Consider the following 17791-nt stretch of genomic DNA (forward strand, 5'->3'; position numbering starts at 1 on the left):
CCGTCGCCCGAGTCGCCCCGGGGAGGATGACGCGGGGGCTGGGGCGTTGCTATCTGCTTGCTTCAATTATCCGGCCGCTTGACGCGCGGGAACGTATCCGGTGCACCAAGGCAATTGGTGCTACCGGTGCACCGGACCTCGTTGCACATTTAAAAATATTTAAAAAACCACAAAAAAATTAGTGTATCGACACAACATCAATGTATGTTGTCACAAAAAATTAAATCAAAATTCAAAATAATGCTCAAGATATAAAAATGACAAATTTGACCTCAATGTGCTAATGAGCCAAAACTGAAGCCCAACTTGTGTTATGTACTATACAGTGTCAAATTTGTTATTTTTGTATCTCGAGCAATGTTTCAAATATTGATTATTTTTTTGTGACAACGTACATTGATGTTGTGTCAATGTACTAGATTTTTTTCCGGATTTTTTCGAACATTTTTGAATGTGCAACGGGCGACCGGTGCACCGGTAGCACAAATTGCCCCAGTGCACCAGATACATTCCCCTTGACGCACGGGCCACGGGGCACACACAAGACAGGAATCCGTCGAGCCAAGTGGGAGCAGCGGCACCACCGCTGCATATGAAACTATTAGGTATATCTTACCTACTGTGAGACGAACTAAAACTCGATCCTCATGAATCCATATTGTGCCGGCCATCTCGTGATCGTCTACTGCGAGACGATATCTTGTGTTTTTCTTACATATCTATACTTTTTTTAATACAGGTTGTACATTTTTTATACATCTAGAACCATTTTCAGATACACGTTAAATATTTTTTAAATACTCCCTCCGTTTTAAAATATAGTGCGCCCGCGCTTTCCGAGGTTCAACTTTGACCATAAATTTAGTCAACGAGACCGATTGCGGTGGGATAAAAAATTATATAATTGAAAATGTGTTTTGAATACAAATTCATTTGTATAACTTTTGTTTCCGCCGCAGTCGTCTCATTGGTTAAATTTATGGTCAAAGTTGAAGCACGGAAACCGATGACGCACTATATTTTGGAACGGAGGGAGTACATGTTTTGGATATTTTCTGGAATACATGATAAACATTTTTCGGAAACACTTTGAACATTTTCTTTAATGGTGCGTAACATTTTTCTTAACTATGTGAACATTTTTCAAAATTTTATAAATATTTGTTTTGAAAATATCATCAACATATTTCGAAACGTTTGAACATTTTTCTAAATGTCCCACGAAACATTTTTTAATGAATTACATTAAGATTCTTTTAATTGTCAAACCTTTTTTTAAATGGCACCAATATTTTTTTTAAACTATCAGCATTTTCTAAAAGTTACGTGAACTAATTTTGTACACTGCATTAACATTTTTCTAATGTGCAGTGAACATTTTCTAATTTTTTAATTAAAATAAGTTTTGAAATATATGCATTTAGAATATTTTTAAAATAATAAAAAAGAAAAACATATTACAAAATTTAACAAACACACAGGAAGCTACTTGGCCGGCCCAATACTAGCGACGAGGAGGGCGCCCTTACGGGGAGACCTCCTTCGGTCTCGCATGAAGCGAGACAAAGCTGTTTCCATTTATTCATGGCAAAATTGTGGGAAGGATTGCAAATTTAGTTCGGGCTGTCAAGAGACCAAGGCCGATCAACGATGCTACACATGCTCTCTCTTGCTACCAAACGAGCGATCAGAGATTTGGGGCTTGCGGACAGATGTTGTGCATGGGAAAGAGAATGCTCCAGTACAATTTTCAGTTGACTATTTGGATAGCTACCTGTATTTGGTATGCTAAACAACATAGCACAGAGGAGATGTTAAAAGGTAAGATGTCATTGGGTGATGGCTGGTCTGAACCCAGAAATAAGGGAAATGCACCATCTCCATCGTGGCCTGTTCCGGATGTCAGGCGGGTCGCCTTGTCGGTCGATGGGTCGTTTGCCTCAGACGGGTCGGCAGGAGAAGGAATGATTCTGAGAGATACAGATGGACATATGATTTTTGCTGCTTACCGATATCTGTTTTTCTGCAATGACGCTTTGGAAGCGGAACTACATGCAATAAGAGAGGGTCTTGCGTTGCCTTTGGAATGATCAAACCTTCCGGTGATTATCCAATTTGATTGTTCGATAGCGCTTTCTTCCTTGTCGACACAGATAGTCTTGACAAATCGACATACAGCCATTTAGTTTCGGAGATTAAGCATCTACTTGTTGGTAGAGAGTTTGTTCCTATAAAAGTTTCTAGAGGTCAAAACAGAGTAGCCGATCGCATGGCGAATTATGGTAGAATAGAGTGTACCACGGCTTGTTGGCTACAGGATTGTCCATCTTGTATCGCTGAGCTTTTGCTAGCCGACGGTAACTCTGCATCTATAGAATAAAACTCTTTATCGTCGCCAAAAAAAAAGAGATAGACCCTTTTTAGAGGACGATAACCCCACACGATTTGCATATTTAGGATGCACACAACTCAACAGTAGCCTGATAATTTGGGGCCTTAAAATTGATTATAGGTGTGACGCACGGTAGGTACATGGACATCGCACACGCACGGGTTCTCGGTTATTTACGCAGAACCTAAAACAACAAACAAACAAACACTGTAATTAAGCAACGACTCTCTCTCTCTCTCTCTGTATGTGTATGTTCTTCATAGGCACTGGCACCAATGTCTTGGGCCGCAGCGATTTCGCCGGTCAGTCGCAGCACATCTCGCAGACCCAGCAGCAGCACAGCGCCGCCAGGCTGAAAAAACGCGCAAAATTCAGACCATTATCAGTCCGGAAATCACTAGCGACAACTAAGCAAGTTACAAAGGAGGTGGTAGTACGTACCATCCCTCGATGAATCCCTTGTCGCCCCTGGATTTGGTGCTTCCCCGGCGGCCCTTCTTCCCGCCGCCGGCTTGCCTTTGCTCCGCAGCCGCCGATGGGTAGTAGCCTGCACACGAACAAGAAAGGCACAAGCATGAGCAAACAAGCCAGCAACTCGGGGTACGTTTATCTGATCTGAAGACGACACTGCAGCTAACTGAATCGATGCAGCGAATCCAGCGACAGTTTCAGTCATAAGCATGGAGGTCGAAAATGACGATCGAAATTAACTAACCTGGGGGTGGTGGCGGCGCCTGGTTGTTCCTGTCGTTCTCCATCACGTATCTATCGATCGATCGACCACCTCCGACGTGCGCGTGCGAGGAGAATCGATGCTGTGTCCGGCTCCGGCGAGCGATCGATCGATGGTTTCAGCTGGCTGATGATGGGCGCTTCTCTGCTCTTCTCGACGCCCCAAGGTCCTATCTATATATACACACCGCCGGCTAGCTGCTGGCCACTCCCACCGTCGCAACAGGCACACGCGGAGAGCACATAGATAGAGCATAGTACACAAGTTTCTCTCCCCACCCTTGCAGACCACGCCACGCGGTTGCAGATTGACCATTAACCGGATTCGATTCGAGGTGACTAGACAGCACGTGCCTTTACGAGCTTGACGAATGGAAAGTGTGCTGCTCGAATCAATGGCCGAGGTTTCTTCAGCAGATAGACACACACACACTAGCTACTAGGTAGTGATCGACATGGCACGCACGTACAGTGATCGAGAATCTAGCCGGCCATGCACGGGTTGGTGCAAGGGATCGACGGTTCGGGTCGCGCCGTCGCCAGGTAGCTGACCGGCCGGAGAAAGCTAGCTAAAGATCAGATGCAAAGCAACCATATTCTCCGGCACCCCTTTCTGACTGCTGTTTCGGGCTCGTTATTTAAACTTGGAATATGAGACACACTCGCAAGTTCAAAAGCCCCGGGATTCGCACTTTTGGACCCGCTTAACGGAGACGAAGCAGTTTTTCTTCCGTTTTGGAACAGTCGCCTGACGGCTGTTCAATCAAGGGCATTTCTAGCAGACAACGGCGGAGCTTCGTGGGGGCCAACCTGGGCCGTCGCCCCCCAGCAAAAATGATTTTTTTTTACTACCCCTATGTATACATACAGCCCACAGGCCCACTTATCAACTATGACTAGTCTACGATGCCTGGAGCCCTGGATGCAGCGACCAACTCCACACTCCAGAATCCTTTTCCCCTTTGACTTGCGACCGCGGACGGCTGAGCGTGGGCGTGGGGCACCGGCGACTGGGAGGCTGGCCGCTGTGGCCTGCCGGCGTGGGGCGACCGCTGGCCGGCTGGCGGGTGGCCGGCTAGGGTTGGTCGGCTACTTCCTCCTCCGCTCAGGTTCATCGACTTCTGCCTCGGTTGTGGCTGTCCGCTACAGCATTAGGCCCCGTCGACCCCGCGCAGTGCCTCGGTGTGCAGATTCCCCACCCTGTATGGCTGTATCTCTCTCAATCTCTCCCCTATGGAAATTGTGGAAAGTTAGAATATTGTGATTCTGTAGTTTTGTTACCTTACGATGGGGCTAGTAATATGAGGGGGGAGTTCAATGGTTTGCAAGCTCTTTTTCTTAGAAAATGCCCGTATGCGTACTATGTCCACTGCTATGCTCATCGTTTGCAACTTGCGCTAGTGGCTGCATCAAAGGAAGTGGTCATCAAAGGAAATGAGATCAGACGATGGTTGGGAAGCCTTTTTTGATAGGGTTGTTGAGTTCTGTGTAAATCATTTCATTGATATTCCAGGTCTGGGGGAAACTTACATTATGCGTGGTGGTCGTGCTCGTCGCCAACCAGATCGTTTTACTAAGGAACATTATTTCCGGGTGGAAGTATTTCGTGCAACACTTGATACTCAGCTACATGAATTAGAATTCAGGTTCAATGACAAGGTACTGGATCTTTTGACCACAAGTGCTACTCTGATCCCCAAAAATAAATTCAGATCTTTCAAAGCTGATGATATTTGCGAGTTGGTGAAGAAATATTATCCAACAGATTTCACTCAACAGGAAATCTATGGATTGGAGCAACAACTAAAACACTTTGTTGTGGACGCCTCCAATGATAAAGAGTTGAAAAATGTGTCAACCTTAACAAATCTTTGTCGATATCTCTTTGAGACAGGGAGGCATTCTATCTACAATTTGGTTGATCGATTGTTGCGATTGCTTCTAACTCTTCTAGTTTCTACAACAAGTGCCGAGCGAGCATTCTCTACTTTGAAGATCATCAAGACAAGGCTACGTAATACTATGGAAGATGATTATCTAGCCAATAGCTTGCTAGTAAACATAGAGAGTGAAATCGTGGAGAAGTACAGCTATGAAGATGTTCTTGTGCACTTTAAGGGTGTAAAGAAACGAAGGGCTGGTCTCTAGTGAACTGGATGCTCCATGGTTAAATAGTATTTTGGGTATACTTTCTTTTGTTCTGGAGCTGGTCAGTAGTGAACTGAATGTTCCACGGTTAAATAGCACTTTGTAGTGAACCGAATTCTCTATTGATTAGAAATGTATTTTGTAAGCTAATCTGGAGAAGATCAATATAATTATCTAAGTTACTTGATATTTGCAACATCTAACTTCTTGTATACGTATGATTTCGTATTTGTTTTCTTACAGCTTCGCCCCTCCAAAGATTTCTTTCAAGCTCCGCCACTGCTAGCAGATACCTTTTCTAAAAGCTTGAAACCTCCTCATTATCCTATTACTTTTTATATAAGAGTTTTACAACGATTAAACGCTTATTCACCTAGTAGATTTCCTACAAACTTAATCTATCGTACTCAACAGGAATCCTGTGGTTGAATGGCTAGAGGGACAGTGGAGGTGGAGTGGATCTCGGCCCTTGCCAGTGGGAGGGCTCCTTTTTTTGATTTTTTTTTGAGCTTTGTTAGGGTTTGTGCCCTGCTTAGGAAGGCGACACGGCGGCAGCTCCCTGAAGATGAAACAAAGGCCTCCCTGCCTAGCCCCCGTTCCGGTGATGCGTATAGCATCATCGGTGGGCGTGTGGAGGTGTGTCTCCGGCGGATCTGTCTTTGGTGGATTAGCTCGGATTTGTTCGTCGTTCGTCTTCGTTCGTGTGTTTTCAGGTTGGATCCTTTCGATCTACACTCTTCATCCGCGGCGGTTGCTGTTCTGGTGTGTTAGTTCTATGGGGCCTTAGCACGACAACTTCCGACTGTCTACTACAACAAGGTTGCCCGGCTCCTGCGAGGGAGGGGCGATGACAGCGACGCGCTTTCGGCTCGATTCGGTGCTTATAGTCGTCGCTAGGTGGCCTACGGATCTGGATGTAATTTTCATTATCTATAGTGTTCGTTCTACTACCGTGATTGAAAATGAACAGATCGGAAGTTTTTCCCGCAAAAACAAGGGACAGTGGTATCCCTAACCCACCAGGATTCAAGTCCTAGTGTTCACATTATTCCAGGATTTATTTCAGGATTTCCGGCGATGCGCTTTTAGTGGGAGTAGATGTTCCCGTCGACGATAAGGCACCTACAGTGACTTCATAAATCTCAAGATGATATGTCGGGTCAGCCTCTCGAAGGTGCTCATAGGGTGTGTGTGTGTTCATAGGGGTGAGTGTATGTGCGTATGTATGAGAGCTTGCGTCTGTACTATGTTAAAAAATGTATTTTGCCAACCCAAATGATAAGTGCCACACGTGTGACATGAAGCACTCTGGCTCTGACATTTTTTACAACTAAAGTTGCCGTAAAAAATCCAAAAGATAAACTGAAATTGCCATCCGAAAAGAAAGTTGCCATCCTCGACAACAAAAGTTGCCATCCTTGCGTCATTAAACTTGCCTAAAAAACGATCGGAGTTGTCATGTGTTCGTGTTATACGTGTGGCACTTATTAGGGTCCTTTGCCAATTCTTTCAAACATTTGCTTAGACAATTCAAATGCACCACATCATAATTCAACTATGACTTTACGAGCATAAGTGAAGTTTATCAGATCCATCTAACATCTAAACATAACCATAATTTGTGCTAAAAAGGCGCCGGAATCCATAAAAACAACCAACACATGGTGAACCAAAAGCCATCGTAGTTCACATGGGCCTCATGCTGATGTGACCAGCAGTGCAAAAAGAGATGAAGTTACTAATTCAAATATTTTGACAGTCGGTCAAATTACAATGCGAGTACCATCGCCAGAACCACGAGCTGAAGAAGTCAATCCTAATTTTCGTACTCCGAGTTGGACGCTGGTCAGTGCTATTCCAATTCAACTAGCGTAGCTGATTCGGTCTTGTTTTGGTAAGAAAAAGAGTCCTGGTTTGGTTGTGTGATCCTAGTAATCAGCGTGGCTGTATATTTAATTAGTGGAATCCTTAATTAGTTTGTTTCTTTCAACTAGGAAACCGTGTGGTGTTAGATAAAGGAAGTACTAGTAGATTTTCTTGCGTGAGTTAAAGAGTCGTAGTCGGTTTTGGTTCGGTGCCTGCGCGCACGCTTATAAATAAAGGCTTCGGCTATGTAATGAGGGCAGATTAGTTTTCACGTGAGTTGAATAAAAAGTCACAAAACGTCCCATGTCGGGGGACACCAAATATTGTGTTTGTTTTTGCTGATCCAGCTTGGATTTTGTCGTTGCTACGCGTGGAGTTGATTTAGTCTGCTCGACGTCAGTTTTTGGTCTGACGGTCTCGCATCTTTGCTTGGCTGGAATTTCTTGTGCTGCTACCAGTATCGTGACAGATCGGACCGACGAACGACTTGCATCTAGTCGAGTCTTTGTCAAGTGGTATCAGAGCTAAGGTTGTTCACGGTACTGTGTTGATCAAGATGTCAACCTCGGTCAACAAGGGTGATGAGGTTGCTGCTGATTCTGAGGAAATAGTACGTCCAGTGTATGCAGATGATATTCCGCAAAATATTCGAGATGGTTTTGACCACACATGCAACTACATCAAGCAATGTCATGATGCGCTCGGCAAAAGGATAGATGTCTGACCACTCGGTTTGATGGTTTGGCGGACATCATCAATATGCCGACGACGAATTTTGCCTCACCACAGACTGCTCCGGCGGCTCCACTGCATTATGCACCACCTGCTCGCGATGGACATGCCGGCGTGCATGATCGCCGTTTGGCGGCACAACCTCATGCTGGAGATGAAGGTCTCGATGACGGCGTTGACCAGGTGGGGTACGCGCCACGACCACGACACTATGAGCCTCGTCCTGAAACTTCCGTTCATGGCAGAGTGCATGACCGAGTTGGTCAAGCTGTGCGTGTGCCTGTGGATGATGGAATTGGGCGCATAAAAATTTCAATCCCTTCGTTCTCCGGCAAGTGCGAACCAGAAGGCTATTTAGAGTGGGAGATGCGTGTGGATCAAATTTTTGATGCCCATCATTATAGCGAGGAGAAGAAAGTTCAACTTGCTGGCATTGAGTTTACCGGTTACGCGCTAATATGGTGGAATCAAATTTGTCGTTCAAGACATCGCCCGACGACTTGGCGAGGGATGAAAGAGTTCATGAGGCGACGTTTTGTTCCTGAGCATTATAAAAGAGATATGTACAACAAGTTGCAGCGGCTCTCTCAAGGTAATATGAGTGTTGATGAATATTACAAGGAGATGGAATTGCTTATGATACGTACAGGGACAACGGAGGATCCGGAGGCGACAATGGCACGTTTCTTTAACGGGCTAAATATTGAGGTGCAGGATCGTGTTGAGATGGTGGTCTACTACAACATACAAGATCTTGTGCACCAAGCTGTGCGTGCGGAACAACAGATTAAGCGGCGCCAAGTCAGCACAGTTCCCAGTAACACTTTGAACACATGGCGACGCTCGCAGCATAAGAGTGAGGATGTCATTCCTAGCTCCAGGACGACAACATCAAATCGTTCTCATGGTTCCGTGCAAAAGGATGCTTCAAAATCAGGACTGTCGAGGGTTGATTCTAGTGCGCAGTCTACCACACATACTAGTGACATCGAGTGTTTCAAGTGTGGAGGAAGAGGACATATGAAGCGTGAATGCCCTAATGAGAAAAGAGTGTTGCTAACGAAAGATGGCTATGCATCCGCTAGCGATGAAGAGGTTGTTTCTGACACATCTAGTGAAAAATCTGAAGATACTGAAAAGGTGATTGCGAGTTTTGAAGCTGCTGAATCATACCCATCATTGATGGTGCAGCGAGTGCAAGAGGATCGCATTGAGGATAAAGGGCAGCGTCGAAATATTTTTCAAACTCAGTGCAAAATCAACAACACTAATTGTAAGTTGATCATAGACGGAGGAAGCTACACTAATGCTATCAGCAAAGAACTGGTGGATGTTTTAGCGCTACCTACGTGGAAACACCCGCAACCACACTGTATTGAGTGGTTATACCAGTCTGGTAGACTGAAAGTTACTCACAAGGTATGTGTGAAATTTTCAGTTGGTGACTATAAAGATACGGTAATTTGTGATGTCTTTCCAATGGATGCATGTCACTTGTTGTTGGGAAGACCATGGCAATATGACCGTCGTGCCACACACGAGGGCTGGTCCAACACTTACACTTTTTGGGGTGACGGAAGAAGATGTGTGCTGCGATCTATGTTTGCGGGAGAAATTAAGATAGATACAAATGTTTCACTGAAGAAGAAGGTCGTAAAATTTGGCACAAAACCGAGGACGGTTTTGTTTCAAGAAGGAGGGGATGATGTGACCAGCAGTGCAAAAAGAGATGAAGTTACTAATTCAAATATTTTGACAATCGGTCAAATTACAATGCGAGTACCATCGCCAGAACCACGAGCTGAAGAAGTCAATCCTAATTTTCTTACTCCGAGTTGGACGCTGGTCGGTGCTATTCCAATTCAACTAGGGTAGCTGATTCGGTCTTGTTTTGGTAAGAAAAAGAGTCCTGGTTTGGTTTTGTGATCCTAGTAATCAGCGTGGCCGTATATTTAATTAGTGGAATCCTTAATTAGTTTGTTTCTTTCAACTAGGAAACCGTGTGGTGTTAGATAAAGGAAGTACTAGTAGATTTCCTTGCGTGAGTTAAAGAGTCATAGTCGGTTTTGGTTCGGTGCCTGCGCGCACGCTTATAAATAAAGGCTTCGGCTATGTAATAAGGGCAGATTAGTTTTCACGTGAGTTGAATAAAAAGTTACAAAACGTCCCATGTCGGGGGACACCAAATATTGTGTTTGTTTTTGCTGATCCAGCTTGGATTTTGTCGTTGCTACGCGTGGAGTTGATTTAGTCTGCTCGACGTCAGTTTTTGATCTGACGGTCTCGCATCTTTGCTTGGCTGGAATTTCTTGTGCTGCTGCCAGTATCGTGAAAGATCGGACCGACGAACGACTTGCATCTAGTCGAGTCTTTCTAGTCCGGGTGTTGTCTTTGGTGATGGTTAGAGTGCTGCTACTGCGGATGGTTGATCACTGTGGCAGGGTCCTTTTCCTATTTATTCCTTATTTTATTTTATTTTTTGGGTGTGTGCATCCTTGATGTTTTAGGCATCTTGTTAGCGCAGAGGTTGGTTGTAATTGGTATTTGCTTGATATTAATATATTCCCCTTTTTTAAAAAAACTTTGTTTTTATGTACTCCCCATATTAGCTTTGGTTGAGGTCAAACTATATAAAGTTTGATCAAGTCTATATAAAACAATATGACCATTTACAATAATAAATCTACATGATGTGAAAATATATTCAGTGATGAATCTACCGGTATTGGTTTGGTATTGTATATGTTGATATTTATTTATAAATTTGTTAAGAGTTTATAAATTTTGACTTTAGACAAACAAACTATGGAGGTTGAACATGAGGACTCAATGTTGTGCCGTCAATTGTGTACCCCTTCGCCTCCTGACGCGAGTGCACATGCGATTAGGGTTTCTTGACCTCCCGCCAGAGCCGCCGCGGTCTGCCTTATCTCTGATGGCCTTACGGCTATGGAGGCGCGATGGAACCTTGCTCTTGCTGGCGGGAGGTTTCCTACTCCGCTTTTAGGTGTTCTTTTGAGGTCGATTAGGATTTGTTTCCTGTCCAGGAAAGCGTGGCGGTGGTGACTCCTTGAAAATGGAATAAGATCCCCTCACCACGTCTAGTCCCATCTCGGTGATGCATCTAGCATCAGAGCATCACCAGAGGGAGTGTGAAGTTGTGTCACTCAGGGATCTCACGGGATTCGTTCTGTATTAGTCTTCGATTGATCTCCGTGGATCTAGTCTTCGTTCTTGTTTGTTCATATATCTACAGGTTGGATCTTTCTGATCAACACTTCTCTTCATCAGCGGCGATTGCCGTTCTTGTGTGTTGTTCAAATGAAGCCTTAGCACGACGACTTCCCGAATGTGTGCTACAACAAGTTTTACCCAGCTCCAATGAGAAAGGGACGATGACGGTCGCGAGCTTTTGGGTTGATTCAGTGCTTGTAGTCGTTGTTAGGTGGTTTATGGAGCTATATGTATTTTTTATCATTTTTAATGTTCTTTGTACTGATGACATGTTATGAATAGATGAGAGGGTTCATTAAAAAAATGATGCACGTTTCAAGGCCTAAATCGAGTATGGTGTGTACGTACGTGAGTATATTTCGGACACACAATTACACACGACGAAGTGGTCGCCACACCAACATAATTCTACACCTACGAAGACTAACATAAACTTATACGTAACTTTCCAACAATACTTCTTTCCCCCCTGATTTTAAGTGGGGTGTGGCCTGCCTTCTCTCTAGTCCCAGTCATAACTTGCGAGCTGTTTATCCCGTAAGGATTACCTTAAGCCATTCGTAGGTGTAGCATTACTCTAATCCTACACCTATGTACCATCTAGGTAAACTTACTTAAACTTCGTAATCTACTTCTCTCTTCCCCCGAATTTCACGTGGTGGGGTCAGGGCCATTTTTTTCTTCCAATCAAATCTCCCCAAACCAGTCTTCGCGTATACATGGACACAACTCACGCACGCCGTTCTCGGTTATTTTCTGCACAACCTAAAACAACAAACAAACACTAACTAAGCAACGACTCTCTGTCTCTCTATGTGTGTGTGTCTATGTGTATGCTCTTCATAGGTCTATACTAGCACCAACGTCTTGTGCCGGCAGCGACCTCGCACGCCGGTTAGTCGCAGCACATCTCGCAGATCCAGCAGCAGCAGAGCGCGGCCAGGCTGAAAAACACGACACATAGAGACACCATCAGGCTAGAAATCACCAGCGACAATGAAGCAAGTTGCAAAGGAGGTGCTATCGATCGATGGAGCAGCTGGTGGTGGGGCGGCTTACCATCCTTGGATGAATCCCTTCCTGCCGCCGCCGCCTTGCCGTTGCTCCGCAGCCGCGGATGGGTAGTAGCCTGCACACGCATACGTAAGGCACACACATGAGCAAACTAAATTCAACAGCTTGAGGTATGCTAGCCTATCATTATCTCATCTGAAGACGACACCGCAGCTAACTGAAGTGAGTTCAGCCTTAGTTTTCAGACATGAGCATGGAGATCAAAACTGGTCGAAATGAACAAACCTGGGGGTAGGGGTGGAGCCTGGTTGTTCCTCTCATTCTCCATCACTATACCTATCGATCGACTGAATCCGTATGTGCGTGTGCGAGCAGAATAGATGCTGTGTCCGGCGAGCGATTGATCGATGGTTTCTGCTGGCTGATGATGGGTGCTTGTCTGCTCTTCTCGATGCCCCAAGGTCCGTCCGGGTCCTATATATACACACCAGCTAGCCGCTGGCCACCCCCCACCGTCGCAACAGGCACACGCGGAGAGGACATGGATAGAGCATAGTAGTAGCAGATAGTACACAAGGTTCTCTCCCCCACCTTTCCACACCACGCCACGCGGTTGCAGATTGACCATGCACGGGTTCGATTCGGTTTGTTGAGCAGACACACACACACACTAGCGAGCGATCGACATGGAACGCACGTACAGTGATCTAGAAGATAGCCGGCCATGCACGGGTTGGTGCAAGGGATCGACGGTTCGGGTCCCGACGTCGTCCGGCTGGCTCTCCGGACTCCGGACAAAGCTATCTCTGTAAGACAATGTTGGGAAACGTTCCTACTCTTCTTGGAGAGCCGCGTGCGTTTATTATATAGAGGGAAAAACACCCCGTGCCGTAGCACGAGATAGATCGATAGCTAGAGATCGATCCGGGTTCGTGAACAGAGAGAGACAGAGAAGGATACGGGAGGGAAGATAGTTAAGATTACATAAAGTATATGACTCAAACTCTAACACCCTCCTTTAATCTAAACTATCCTATATTGAGATTTCTTTTGAATTCTTCAAAAATCTTGACTGACAAGGCTTTAGTGAATCCATCTGCCACTTGATCCTTGGATGGAATGAACCGCATGTCCAACTTTTTCTCTGCAACTCTTTCACGCACAAAATGAAAATCAATCTCAATATGTTTGGTTCTGCCATGAAACACTGTATTAGCAGAGAGATAAGTTGCTCCCAAATTATCACACCATAAACAGGATGTATGATGTTGCCTGATTCCTAACTCATGAAGCAATGATTCCACCCAAATAATTTGAGCAGTTGCATTTGCTAGCGACTTGTACTCAGCCTCTGTACTTGATCTCGACACTGTGGCTTGTTTTCTAGCACTCCAAGAAATGAGATTTGAACCAAAGAACGTTGCAAATCCTCCAGTTGACCTTCTGTCATCACTACATCCTGCCCAGTTAGCATCGGAGAAGGCACTGACAAGTGTAGAACTAGAACGTCTAAACTGAAGCCCTAAACTCACAGTGTGCTTAATTTATCATACAATCCTTTTGACAGATGTCCAATGAGTAGAGGTGGGAGCATGCAGATATTGACAAACCTTGTTAACAGCAAATGATATGTCTGGTCGTGTCAAAGTCAAGTATTGCAGGGCTCCAACTGTACTTCTATATTTTGTGCTCTCTTCCTCATTAAGTGGTTCTCCTTCATATGCTGAAAGTTGTTCTGAAGAAGACAACGGTGTGGGTGAAGGTTTGCAATCCTTCATTCCCATACGAGTTAGAAGTTCAATGGCATATTTTTCTCGATTCAACACAATACCACCTTGAGTCTTCTTAACTTCAATACCTAGGAAGAAATGTAAATCACCAAGATCCTTCAAAGCAAACTCTGAACTCAGATCATGCAAGAGAGCATTAGTGGCGTTTTGTGAGGAGCTTGCAACTATAATGTCATCAACATATATGAGCACAAAAATCATAGTGTTTTCCTTGTTATAAATAAAGAGAGATGTGTCTTCTTTGGATGGAACAAAACCAAGATGCCTCAGCTGTGAACTCAACCTTGAGAACCATGCTCTAGGTGACTGTTTCAGACCATAAAGAGCATTGTCAAGCTTGCAAACATAGTGAGGTGTTTGCTTGTTTTCATACCCTGGTGGTTGCCTCATATAGACCTCCTCTTCCAGAACACCATGCAAGAACGCGTTTTGTACATCTAGCTGTCTCAGACTCCACCCCCTGGATATGTCAATAGCTAGAACAAGTCGTATAGTTGCAGCTTTTACCACAGGACTAAAAGTATCCTCATAATCAATGCCATAACGTTGTTTAAAGCCTTTTGCAACTAAACGTGCCTTGTACCTGTCAATGGAGCCATCTGCCTTCTTTTTGATTCTATATACCCACTTGCAATCAATAATATTTTTACCTCTCTGATTTGGCACCAGATGCCATGTCTTGTTTTTCATCAGTGCATTATACTCTTCATCCATTGCCTTTTTCCATCTGGAGTCTCCAAGTGCATCACCTAAATTTGTTGGTTCACCTGAAATACATAGCATGCCATACGGTATAGTACCGTCAGTCCTTATCTTTGGATTCCTAATACCTTTTCGTAGCCGGGTCATAACCCTTGTTGTGGTAGTAGGATGTGGTTGCACAGGGGGTTGTACAGCCTGACTACACGCAGAAGATCCTGAAGAATCCTCCACATGTGCAGCCTGAGTCGATGCAGTAGATCCTGTGGTCATCTGTGTGTCTTCTCCCGAACTGGAGTTGGTCTGGGCCGCAGAACTCGAAGCCGCAGGAGATCCCGCGCCCGCCTTTTGCTGCATGCGACCAGGCGTGCCAGTCCTCGATGTCGGGTGGATGCCCGCGCCCGCCTTCGCTGTCGGTTGGACGCGAGTGGCCTGCTGGGTCCCGCGTGGAGACGTGGCAGCCACGGAGTGGCTCCTTGAGCCTTGCGCGCTGTCAGTTTCCTGATTGCTGACCGGCGCCTGATCCCAGGTGGATTCACGCGCGCGATCCGACGCTGGCAGCCGCGCAGGAGTCGCAGGAGCCGCCAAGGCCTCCTCGTGCTCCACGCCTGCTGCTCCTTCTTCGTTTACATGAAATAACACCTCATTTTGTGCTGGATTTTCATGATTTTGATCATTTTGCCCTCTGTTTTCTTCATGTACCTGCACAGGCATAACACCAAGAGGAGAACTAGCAGGAATATTAGCACTTGGTCAGCACAATTGTTATCGCCCCCTTGATCAAAATCCCTAAGATTGGATGGAAGGAGAAGAATTTCTTTACGAAGAAGGGCACCGACATTTGGGTGAAGTGACTGGAAAGGAAAGACTGATTCATCAAAGACAACATCTCTAGATATGTACACCCTGCCAGTAGAGACATCAAGACATTTGACCCCTTTATGCATAGGACTGTAGCCTAAAAAGACACATTGTTTAGAACGAAAGGCAAGTTTGCGTGTATTGTATGGTCTAAGATTTGGGCAACATGCACAACCAAAGATGCGAAGAGACTTGTAATCTGGAGTGACACCAAAATGACGTGTTATGGGACTCTCAAACTTTATCACTTTGCTAGGACAAATATTAATAAGATATGTAGCAGTGAGAAAAGTTTCATCCCAGAACTTGAGAGGCATGGATGCATGAGCTAGCAATGCTAGTCCTACTTCAACAACATGACGGTGTTTCCGTTCAGCAGAACCATTCTGTTGGTGAGCATGAGGACACGAGACGTGATGTGAAATTCCTATCTTTTGAAAAAAAGAATTGAGTTTCTCATACTCACCACCCCAGTCTGTTTGCATGGCAAGGATTTTGGAGTTCAGTTGGCGTTCAACAAGATTTTGGAAATTGCTAAACACTTGAAATACATCAGACCGTTTCTTTAGTAAATAAATCCAAGTAAACTTACTATAGTCATCAATGAAGCTTACATAGTATGAGAATCTACCAACTGAAGTGGGGGCTGGCCCCCAAACATCTGAAAAAACAAGTTGCAAAGGAGCAGTAGATACACTGGTAGAGATGGGATATGGTAACTGATGACTTTTAGGTAGTTGACATGCATCACAAATTGACTCACTACTAGACTCATAAGGGAGTTTATTCCTACTAAGAACATGCTGAACGATAATTGAAGATGGATGACCCAAGCGTCTATGCCGCTTTGCCGAAGATGGTTTGGTGACACTCCAGGCTTGTTTATTTGACCATGAAGATGATGATGATATAAGTGGATAGAGACCTCCTTCACACTTTCCTCTAAGAATGACTCTCCTCGTTGCCAAGTCCTTAATCACAAAAGAGTATGGATAAAATATTATGAGAACATTGTTATCAAGGGTAAATCGATGAACGGAGACAAGATTTTTTGATGCATGGGGAACACGTAGGACATTATTTAGATGTAAATCTTTTATGGGGGTTTTAACAATTGAGTTACCAATGTGAGTAATATCCATACCGGTTCCACTTGCCGTGTGCACTTGGTCACCTTCGTGGTACCTTTCCCGCATCGTTAACTTGTCGAGTTCCCCCATGATGTGCTCGGTGGCTCCAGAATCTGCATACCAATTTGTATCAATCCCGTAGGAATTGGTAATGAGGTTGGCCTTCTTCTTTTCTTCGTGATCCTCATCATAGCGATGCCAACAGGCCCTTGCGCCGCCGGCATGGTATTTGTAGTAGATTTGGCATTCGGGATAATCTCCCTCATGCTGTTGTTGCTGTTGTTGTGGCGGTTGTCGCTGATGTTGTTGATAGCCGCCGCCACCACTGCCGCGAGCAGGAGAGGGAGAGGGGCGATTACCACGACCGCGCCCTCTGTTCCCTCGCCCACGGCCTCCTCTGGGACGAGATTGCCCAGGCCCTCTGTAGATGGCATTGGCAGAAGAGCGAAAACCAGTTGGTCCATCGCCCAGCATCTCCATCCTCTGGTCAAACGCGGAGATTTGCGAGAAGAGATCATCAACGATAATTGAATTCTTGATAGCACGAACCACAACAACGATGGGATCATAGTCCCGATCAAGTCCCGCGAGGATGTAGTCCACCATCTCCGGGTCGGACACCGGACGACCGGCCGCAGCTAGCTCGTCACCGAGGCTCTTCATCTTGGCGATGAAGATGTTGCTTGACATGTTGCCCTTCTTTGTGTTGGCGATGGCGATTCTTAGATTTTTAATCCAAGATTGTGACTGCGATGCGAACAACGTCGTGAGGGCAATCCAGAGATCAAAGGTGCTTTCTTTGCCGATAAATTGTGCGAGGATTTCCTGGGAAAGTGAATTCAGTAGGTAGCTCAGAACCTGCTGATCCTTCGAAAGCCACGGCCCATACAAGGGATTTGGCCCTATCGCCGTGGTCTTGTCTGCTTGCTCAATCTGCGCTGTTTTTGGTGGTGCGACGTCGCTGCCGTCTAACAGGCCGGTCACCTGCGCACCTCGCAGGGCCGGCAAGACTTGCGCCTTCCAGAGGAGGTAGTTCGCTCTTGTCAGCCTCTCGGTTGGTGGAGCACCGAGATTGAGGCCGGTAGCGCTTGAGGAGGACGCCATGGTACGATCGCTAGCGATAGCTTCTGTTTTTCTGTGTCACTAGATGTTTTGGAAGAGCCTGGCTCTGTATACCATGTAAGACGATGTTG

At 45.4% G+C, this 17791-nt stretch overlaps 2 protein-coding genes across 2 annotated transcripts; both read right to left on the reverse strand.

Moving 5' to 3' along the window:
• Positions 1–2073: 2073 nt before the first annotated feature.
• LOC123080693 (cysteine-rich and transmembrane domain-containing protein WIH1) lies at positions 2074–3284 on the reverse strand. Its single transcript, XM_044503627.1, has 3 exons — positions 3108–3284; positions 2834–2939; positions 2074–2744 (listed from the first exon to the last, which is right to left on the reverse strand). The coding sequence occupies exons 1-3, from the start codon at positions 3148–3150 to the stop codon at positions 2696–2698; spliced, it is 198 nt and encodes a 65-aa protein (XP_044359562.1). The 5' UTR covers positions 3151–3284; the 3' UTR covers positions 2074–2695.
• Positions 3285–11559: 8275 nt separating this feature from the next.
• On the reverse strand, positions 11560–12935 carry LOC123080694 (uncharacterized). Its single transcript, XM_044503628.1, has 3 exons — positions 12404–12935; positions 12164–12233; positions 11560–12048 (listed from the first exon to the last, which is right to left on the reverse strand). Exons 1-3 carry the CDS (start codon positions 12744–12746, stop codon positions 12000–12002), a joined length of 462 nt encoding a protein of 153 aa, XP_044359563.1. The 5' UTR covers positions 12747–12935; the 3' UTR covers positions 11560–11999.
• Between the last annotated feature and the right edge of the window lie 4856 nt (positions 12936–17791).

This window comes from Triticum aestivum, chromosome 3D (assembly GCF_018294505.1).
Source record: "Triticum aestivum cultivar Chinese Spring chromosome 3D, IWGSC CS RefSeq v2.1, whole genome shotgun sequence".
NCBI classification, from domain to species: Eukaryota; Viridiplantae; Streptophyta; class Magnoliopsida; order Poales; family Poaceae; genus Triticum; species Triticum aestivum.

What these genes read in the sequence shown, in the direction of transcription:
- LOC123080694 (XM_044503628.1), bottom strand. Translation starts at nt 12,746, where the DNA reads ATGGTCAATCTGCAACCGCGTGGCGTGGTGTGGAAAGGTGGGGGAGAG. An exon ending in GGCTCCACCCCTACCCCCAG is followed by an intron (nt 12,234 to 12,403) that starts GTTTGTTCATTT and finishes ATGCGTGTGCAG; the next exon opens with GCTACTACCCATCCGCGGCT. An exon ending in AAGGGATTCATCCAAGGATG is followed by an intron (nt 12,049 to 12,163) that starts GTAAGCCGCCCC and finishes CGTGTTTTTCAG; the next exon opens with CCTGGCCGCGCTCTGCTGCT.
- LOC123080693 (XM_044503627.1), bottom strand. Translation starts at nt 3,150, where the DNA reads ATGGAGAACGACAGGAACAACCAGGCGCCGCCACCACCCCCAG. An exon ending in GGCGCCGCCACCACCCCCAG is followed by an intron (nt 2,940 to 3,107) that starts GTTAGTTAATTT and finishes GTTCGTGTGCAG; the next exon opens with GCTACTACCCATCGGCGGCT. An exon ending in AAGGGATTCATCGAGGGATG is followed by an intron (nt 2,745 to 2,833) that starts GTACGTACTACC and finishes GCGTTTTTTCAG; the next exon opens with CCTGGCGGCGCTGTGCTGCT.